Source organism: Chanodichthys erythropterus, chromosome 19, assembly GCF_024489055.1.
Source record: "Chanodichthys erythropterus isolate Z2021 chromosome 19, ASM2448905v1, whole genome shotgun sequence".
In the NCBI taxonomy this organism is placed as follows: Eukaryota; Metazoa; Chordata; class Actinopteri; order Cypriniformes; family Xenocyprididae; genus Chanodichthys; species Chanodichthys erythropterus.
Genome location: NC_090239.1, coordinates 1,281,989 through 1,291,702, shown reverse-complemented (window position 1 = coordinate 1,291,702; position 9,714 = coordinate 1,281,989). Strand labels below are relative to the sequence as shown.

The 9,714-nt window shown below is 39.1% G+C and overlaps 1 protein-coding gene across 1 annotated transcript; it reads right to left on the bottom strand.

Annotated features, from left to right (window-relative positions):
• Positions 1-1,782: 1,782 nt before the first annotated feature.
• On the bottom strand, positions 1,783-3,363 carry chrm3b (cholinergic receptor, muscarinic 3b). Its single transcript, XM_067369454.1, has one exon. The coding sequence runs from the start codon at positions 3,361-3,363 to the stop codon at positions 1,783-1,785; it is 1,581 nt and encodes a 526-aa protein (XP_067225555.1).
• Positions 3,364-9,714: the final 6,351 nt, after the last annotated feature.

Below are 9,714 nucleotides of genomic sequence, written 5' to 3'. Positions count from 1 at the left end.
TTGGCCATTGTGTTCAAGCACTCAACCAATATGTCTGTGATTGGCTACAATGATCAACGCTTCAAAAACATTTTTTTAAATAGAAACCTTTGATGTTTTTTTAACACCTATTTGCCACCTGATGTCATCTGTTGGAGTTTGGGTTCCTTGCCGCTGTTGCCTTTGGCTTGCTTAGTTTGGGGACACTTGACATTTGATATTCAACAGTGCTTTGATCTGCCTGCATTGACACTATTCTTTAAGAGCTGCTGTGCAGCCAAAATTATGTAACAGTTATCAATGTGAAGCTGCTTTGACACAATCTACATTGCAAAAAGTGCTATATAAATAAAGGTGACTTGACTCTTTACCAAACAATTACACAGATACTCGCGGGAGCTTTTGAATATCCGTGTGTAATTGTGTAAGCGCTCGGTGAAGAGCGTCAAAGGTTTCTATTTACAACATGTTTTTGAAGCATTGATCATTGTAGCCAATCACAGACATATCTGTTGAGCACATGAACACAATGGCCAATCAGAGGTATTTAAGAGTCCGCTAGAGCAGTGGTTCCCAAACTTTTTAGCGTGAAGTACCGCCTGAAGGGATTACCATTCTGCGAAGGGATTACTTAGACCACTTAGACTGCAGTCACACCTTTACCGTTAAGGGACAATATTTGCCCCCTAAATTGATTTTCCAGTGCATATTTTTACCTTTATGAATAACTTTATAAAATAAATAACATTTTAAATAAAAATGTTCAATAGAGAAATATGCAATGATGGTAAAACCAAGAAAAACATTTAAATATTAAACTAAAACCACCAGTAGGTGGCAGCAAGTCACTGTTTTTATGAGTGAGTCATTGAATCATTCATTCAGTAACAAAGCAAGTGGCTGTGAATGAATCATTGAATCATTAACTCTCACGATTCGTTCAAAGCCGCAGAATTGTTTGCAAAACAGAGACGTGTGTTGAAGTTCTGCTGTGGTTTTCGTTAGAACTATTATTTAATTGCAAAATAGAGTAAATACTGAAAGTACCGTGTTTAAAATGTACGTTTTGTTTTTTGATCTGTTGTATAATAATGTCACGTTTGCAGTCATATGAATATTTAGGAGCAATTGCGTTCTTGCTCATTATCATCATTAAATACAAGAACTCACACAAGGTATGTTTTTGTATCGGAGAAAGTTTGAGACTTAAATCAAAATGAATCCACTATCTGTGTCTATATTTGTTTTTCATGCAAGTAAGTGCTAAATCCCCACTTTTACAAAGGTGCATTGTCGAGAATGACAGTAATTTAGCGCAATTTAAGGCAGCAGACTGCATGCAATCTATCATATGCATGCTGCTTGTGTGGATACAGTCATTTTTGACTGCAAATGATGAGGTACTTTGATTAAATGTACTGGATTTACGGCATTTTGGCATTTAGAAATACATGCTCAGTTTTAATATTACTTTAAGGTAGAATTCTTAAAGTTCGCGTACCCCCTCTTGTAACCTCACGTACCCCAGTTTGGGAACCACTGCGCTAGAGAATGCTAGGGGGAAATGCTGGTATAGTCACATTTTTAAAATTTGACTACCAACTTGGTACAGAAGTCAGTACTTCTGACAACCCTACCTAATTTATAAATATAATTTTGCTTCTCCAGTAAATGCATCTTGATTGTTTGGATATTTGTACTGGAAAACAAGAGGAAGAACATCACGTTTGCAGCGTTTAACTGACGCACCTATAAACATCAATACTGCACAGCCCTTCAGAAACAAACGCACAATGTCGACCTTCAATCCGGACTTTGTTTCCGGTAGGTCGCCGCCGGCTGTCTCTGCTGGATCTGCGGTTTGTTGGGTTTCTTCTGACGCCACTGACACAGCAGAATGGATCTGAAGGTGGTGCGGAAGGTTTTGTTGCAGAGAGCGTAACACATGGGATTGACCGTGCTGTTGACGTAACACAGCCAGTAACCCAACGCCCATAGCGTGCCGGGGATGCACCCGTCGCAGAACGCGTTCAGCAGGACCATGATGTTATACGGCGTCCAGGTGATGATGAAGGCCAGGAGAATGGCGCTCAGCGTCTGCGCCGCCTTCTTCTCTTTAACCAGAGACATCTTTTTGCGCTTGTTGACTTGTGTTTTGGTCTTGCAGATGAAGCGTTTGGCGTCTTTGTGAGAGATGTTGGCGCTGGGTTGGTCTTTCGGCGCTGAGGAACATCCCTTTCTGGATGGTCTTGCCTCTGCGTCCGTCGGTTGGAGGCTATCGGAGTCTCCGCGTCCTTCGAGCGCGACCGAGTAGATGGGACGGGCGTCTTCAACGTCCTCTTCTTCGTCATCGTCCGATTGGTCGATAGACACGGCCGTCTCGTTGTTATTCCAGCTGTCGCTGCTGCTGCGGTCCGTGTCGCCGCTGCCGGATGTTCGACTCGACGGCCAGAACCACAAACGCCCCGCTTTTGTTTTCCCAGAATTTCTCTGGCTGGATGGATGCAGCTCGTAACTGCTATGACTGCGTGAGCTTCCCGGTTCTTCCGGATTCCCTTGGTTTCCTGAACCCTTCAACCCAGCCAGCTCCTTGGAACGGTTCTCTGTCTCCTTGTAGATCCGCCAGTAGAGGACGGTCATGATGGTGACGGGCAGGTAGAATGCGGCAATAGCCGTACAAAACGTAGTGATCGGCTCCGAGAGGAACTGGATGTAGCATTCGTCCGACTTGACCGTCCGTTTTCCCACGAAATACTGCCAGAAGAGGATTGCCGGCGCCCATAGGATAAACGAAATGGACCAGGCGAGTCCGATCATGGTCATGGCTCGTTTGGTGGTCCGTTTGGCTCGGTACGTCAGCGGGCGCGTGACGGAGAAGTACCTGTCGAAGCTGATGACCAGAAGGTTCATGACGGACGCGTTGCTGGCCACATAATCAATGGCCAGCCACAAGTCACACGCCCAGTTCCCGAGAGCCCATTGGTTCATGATGATGTAAGTGGTGTAGAGGTTCATAGAAAGCACACCGATAATGAGGTCGGCGAACGCCAGGCTGAGCAAGTAATAGTTGTTCACCGTCTTCAACTGCTTGTTGACTTTAAACGACACCAGGACCAGGATGTTCCCAATGATGGTGACTAAGGAAAGCGAGCCACACAAGAACACGATCATCACGACCTGCCAGACGGTGTGGCCGCCGAGCGGGTCGTACGTCACTGGCGACGTGCCATTGTGGCTGCCGGTCAAATTGGCCAGGAGCGAATCGTTGGCAGGCCGATCGGTCTGGACGTCATGTGGTACGAACGCTGTGACGAGATAGGCCCGCATCCCCGGGGAGCTGTTGGTCAGGAATATTCCAGGCTCGGCGCTCAGCGTCAGGTTCATGGTGGCATATTCTGTGGGCGAAGCTGACAGACAAGAGGTATTAGCATGAGAGAACGACACAAACAACTAGTTAAAGGATTAGTTCACTTCAGAATTAACATTTTCTGATCATTTACTCACCCCCCATTTCATCCAAAATGTTTGTCCTTCTTCAGTCAAACAAAAAGAAATTAAGGTTTTTGAGGAAAACATTCCAGGATTTTTCTCCATATGAAGAGTTTGGTTCCAATAACTCCATTTTGATTTAATTTGAAATGTGTTTTCTTTACCAAGAAAGTGGCAAGATGAAAACCACTATTTTCTGTTTCAAACTTTCACATAGCATCTTTTGGTTATACACTCTAAAAAATGCTGGGTTGTTTCAACCCAAGTTTGGGTCAAAAATGGACAAACCCAACCATTGGGTTAAATTTTTAAATGCATTTTTTAACACAACGGTTGGGTTTGTCCATATTTGACCCAAATTTGGGTTATGAAACAACCCAGCATTTTTTAGAGTGTAAAAACATTAAAAATTAAAATCTACATTTTGATTTTAAAACGTTTATTATAAAAACGTATTATTTTTCCCCCAAAGTGCAATAAATCCATGACACTTTTTTTTTCAAAATGCAATTAATCAATCAATAAAAAAGTTCTTTTGCAAATTGAAAATACACAACAAAGTAAGTTAATTCACATATAGTCTAAACTTTGCCAATATTTATCTTATATACAGGCATTTTACTAAAAAGCTTCAGCTGTCGCTCCACGGGTCATCTTGTTAATGTTATGAATTATTTGTCATTACCGATTAAAGAGTATCTGGCGCCACCGCACGGTTAAATAAACACATTTGCAGAGTACATTGGTATTAAAAACAGCTTTTTAAAAAAAGCCTTCAATGTTTACAGAGTGTGGAATGGTGCGCTGTGATTGGTTGAGCGCGGATATATCACGTTCTGCAGAAAAAGGAGACTAACGTCTGTCGCGTTTTGGAAAGAAAGGGAGAAAACATGACAGAATAACACAACGGATATCGCATTTTGTGCAAAATTAATAAATGACTTTTCAATACTGACCAGATACAATACTGATTTTGGCGGAAACGCAATTTTTTTTAAAGTGCTGTTATCGCTTTTTGGAACCAAACTCTCCATATAGTGGACTTCACTGGAGCCCAAATGGTTGAAGGTCCAAATGTCAGTTTCAGTGCAGCTTCAAAGAGCTCTACATGATCCCAGACGAGGAATAAGAGTCTTATCTAAAGAAACCATCAGCCATTTTCTAAAAAAATACAAAATTATATACTTTTTAACAACAAATGCTCATCTTGCTCTGAGATGCGCCACGCATGACGTAATCATGTTGGAAAGGTCACGGAAGTACTGATCCAGCGTCTACAAAGTTATTGTACAAAGACTTAAGTCGAATGGTCTTTACAAAAAAAGGCAAAATAACGATGTCGGACAATTTTGAAGTTGAAAGAGAAAATGAGATCTACCGCGGTACTTCCACCTACATCACACGTGACCTTTCCAACATGATTACGTCATGTGTGGAGCATCACAGAGCAGTGCAAGACGAGCATTTGTGGTTAAAAAGTATATAATTTTTATTTATTTTAGAAAATGGCTGATGGTTTCTCTAGATAAGACGCTTATTCCTCGTCTGGGATCTGGACTGACATTTGGACCTTCAACCGTTTGGTGCCCATTGAAGTCCACTATATGGAGAAAAATCCTGGAATGTTTTCCTCAAAAAACATCATTTCTTTTTGACTGAAGAAAGAAAGACATGAACATCTTGGATGTAAATCATCAGGAAATTTAAATTCTGAAGTGAACTAATCCTTTAATAACAACATTTAAAAAGTATTACTAAAAAGAAACAAAAAATATTATTATATAACATTATTTATTTCTCACAACAGCTCTGTTATCTGTCAGGTAGCAGTCAGAAGTATCACGATCCACAGGAAGAGGAAGATTATCAGTGATTGTTTGATGTTTGCAGGATGTTTGAGTTTGATTGCACACAGTGACAAAACTCAATGTCAAACTGCGGACGGATCCACGTAACAGATCAACCTGACAAGAGACACCAGACAGACAGACAAGAGGAAACGATCGTGAACGAGCTCATCTGATCCTGATCTCTCGTCTCTGTATCTCGTGTGTCTCTGTTTATGATGTCTGTATTCAATCATCAGGCTCATTATGTTGTTTTCATCTGTGGGTTTGAGTCATATATGATATTGATTCACATCATGAGACGGGTTTAATTCATAACACCCTGTGGATAGCAGAATTATTAAAATACATGTCCAAATTAATAACCCACATGATTCATTTACACACCTAATTCAAACTGTGAAATTTTAATATCCTCTTTAGATTTGATTCATAATATTACACAACCACACACACACGCACACATATGCGAACTAAAGACAAACATACAAACACACATACTTTACCTGCCATGCACACAAAATAAAACACATAAATTATTAAAAATAGGCCTATTAACATATATACTAATGTTAAATTCATATGTCTCATATACACAGACACTGATAAACACTCAGCACTGTTAAATAAACATTCATTATGTGGATTTGATCTTCAAACATCATCATGATGTCCTTCACACTGAGATGCACAAAACACTGATATCCATCGAAAATCAGCGTATCATAAAAACACAATAAAACATTTACATGAGATCCTGAAGTCTTTGTTTTGTCCTCTGGTTGTGACATTAAAACTCAAACAGACATAAACATCAGTCTGATATATATGGACATGCATAAATTAACTCAACATATTTTGCAGTTTTCATCAGCACAAGGAGGTTTTGTCACATTCAGCTCACAGTTTTGGCCTCAAAGTAAAAACACACACCTGAGGTCAGCTGAAGGTCAAGGGTCGCAGATGTCAGTGTTAATTAGGAAGAGTGTGTGTGTGTGTGTGTCGCTCAGCTATGAGACCATCTGTTGTGGTTCACAGTCACACTCAAGACTAAAACCCACTCAAACCCAGAACACACACACACACATTTGTTTTTGTGAATTGTGGGGACATTCCATATACGCGTAATAGTTTTCATACTGTACAAACCATATTTTCTATCGCCCTGCACTAGGGTTGCAAAATACTGGGAATTTTCAAAGCAGGAAACTTTCCATGGGAATATATGGGAATTAATAAACAGGGAATCTGCAAAATTGCAGGTTAGCCTATAACAAATGTAGTTGAAAAAAACATCTTGCAGCATACTTTTGATTAAAACAATCATATTTAATGCAATTTTAGTTGAATTTTTACCGTGCACATTCTTCAATCACATCAACACAGAGGACACACCCCCTGCATGCACTGTACATCCCTCAGTCCATAACATGCACTTTTGATCAAAAATACAGAAAAAAACAGTAATTTTGTGAAACATAACTACAATTTAAAAAATTCTATTTTGATATACATAATATACACATTGATACGCAGTTATTATCAATGTTGGAAACAGATGTGCTGCTTAATATTTTTTGTAACCTGTGATAATTTTTTGGGATTCTTTGATCAATAAAAATGTAAATATCAGCATTTATTTAAAATAGAAATATTTTTAAACAATATACACTACCGTTCAAAATTTTGGGGTCAGTAATTTTTTTTCTTTCTTTTTTTTGAAAGAAATTAATACTTTTATTCAGCACGGATGTGTTAAATAGATAAAAAGTGATAGTAAAGATTTATATTGTTAGAAAAGATGTATATATTTTGAATAAATGCTGTTCTTTTAAATTTTTTATTCATCAAAGAATCCAGAAAAAGTATCACAGGTTATAAAATCATATTAAGCAGCACAACTGTTTCCAACATTGAGTATCAAATCATCATATTAGAATGATTTCTGAAGGATCATGTGACACTGAAATTAATAACAACAATTGCTGCAATAAAAATATATTTATTTTACATATTTTCGAATGCAAACAATAAATAACTGTTATTTAATGTTATGACCAAACAAAATGTTTATATTTGATTTTATATGATCCTGTTAAGTTTCCAAATTGGAATATTTCCAAAATTCCCCAGGTTAGGTTCCCGTGGAAAGTTTCCGGAAACTTTCCGCCCCTTTGCAACCCTACACCAACACTACCCCTAACTCTACCCATCACAGGAAACTGTGCACACTTTTACTTTCTCACAAAAACTAATTCTGTGTGATTTATAAGCCTTTTGAAAAGTGGAGACATGGAGTAATGTCCTCATAATCACCCTCTCCTTGTCATACCCATGACATTATACACATTTGTGTCCTGATATGTCACAAACACACGCACACACTCATGCACACTCACACAGACACTCACTCACAAACACATACACACACTCATGCTCTTACACACACTCACAAACACGTGCGTGTGCATTTTTAAAAACTCTATTGCACAATTTATGTTTTGTGCTTCAGAACCTCTGTTAAGTGAGCATAGTGCTCCCTGGTTTTCACGGTGCATTGTGGGATTTTTTAGGGAGTGAATGTTTCAGTGTCTTCTTTCAAAAACATTAAAAAATCTTACCAACCCCAAACTTCTAATGGTAGTGTGCTTCAAACAAACACATGAGTGTGTGTCTTACTGTTAATGTTGAGGCGATTGAGAAGTTCAATGTGCCTCAAATCCCAGCGGTGAAATATTTATTTGAGTCCTCCTTATTAATGAACAAACACTCTTTCAGCGCTGAGATCTCCATTAAAACAGTCTGTCATGACGCATCTGATTGACAAAGAAGATCCCAGAGATGGAAAACCAACATTTCAAAAGAACAACCCATGTTTAGCAATTTAACAGACTTTCATAACTAAAGGTCTTTTATTGTTTGCCCAGATTTATTTAGAAAAAGACAATGTTTCTCCTGCCAGCAAAGTGACAGAATGAAAATATGCATGATGTGTTTATTTGTGATTTTGGTTAATATGATATAAACAAGATGATTTATCTGATCAGCTATTATTACTTATAAAGATCATGGCAAACTGTCCAACATTCTGTTACAGAGACACGAGAAAACGACAATGACAAATGATGAGTAACGCAAGCTTTGGAAGTGCATCTTTATATTGTTTTCCAGCACAAATATCTAAAAATTCTTAAATCAAAATACATTTAATGGAGAAGCAACATGACTGAAGATATTAAGTTTTGTTTTCTGAAAAAAATGAAGCAAGCTTTTGCTTGGGGTGTGAAAAATAATCTTGTTTTCCCTTTGAATTAAGTTGATTTTACTTTTCTAAATCCACTGACAGATATTTGTGCTTCTTTTAAGCTTAATTCTGATGCATTTTTCAGGAAACAAGCCTTAATATCCTCAGTCATTTGGCTTTTTCAGTAAATGTATCTTGATTTGAGAATGTTTATATATTAGTGCTGGAAAACCAGACAAAAATGTTTGATGATGGCTTTTGTTTCCATCATTTTACCTAAAAACACCATGAAAGACGCACTAAAATATCAGACAAACGCTGGATTTTTTGGCAGTGCTCTTGGAAACAGAAATAATTCAAATTTGCACATTATCTGTGAAAACTCTCCCCCGCCTGGTACATCATTTACTTTCCACTGACTATGACATTACACAAGAGAAACGTCTCAGAGGAATACGAGAGTCTCGCATCACAAAAACATGTAGATGAAGAGACACCATGAGATTCAGTGATACACAGGCTACATATGCAATGTAATTACAGCATTTCATAAACATGGACTCATTGATGACGTTCATTTATCAGGCAGGGAAATAAGGCCTGACCTCTCGGTCTCTCTCTGCGCTGTGATTAACATTAGCAGCAGGACCAGACGTGGCCATTAATGCTGCCCGTACTGCTGCCATAATTCTAATAATCTTCACAGCATAAAGCCGGAAAGGACACGCAGGTCATGATTCATGTCAGAAAGCGCTCCACCTGCTCATTTACACCCGTTTACCATCACTGAATGTTCCTGAACGGGAAACACACGACAGACGACATGCACACGATCCACCCGCTCAGTCTTTTCACTGTTAAATACTGAAATGCCACGGATGTGGTTCATGAACACTTTGATTGACATTTAGGGTGCTTTCACACCTGCCTCATTTAGTTCGGTTGAATCGTACCAGAGTTCGTTTGCCCCTTTGGTACGGTTCTTTTGGACAGGTGGGAAAGCAGCAATCGCACTCGGGTGCGCACCAAAAGCGGACCAAACAAGCGTACCGAGACCTGCTTGAAGAGGTGGTCTCGGTACGCTTTCAAACGAACTCTGGAGCGGTTCGCTTGAGATGTGAAAGCAATCGACCCAGTTAACGGACCAACGAACCA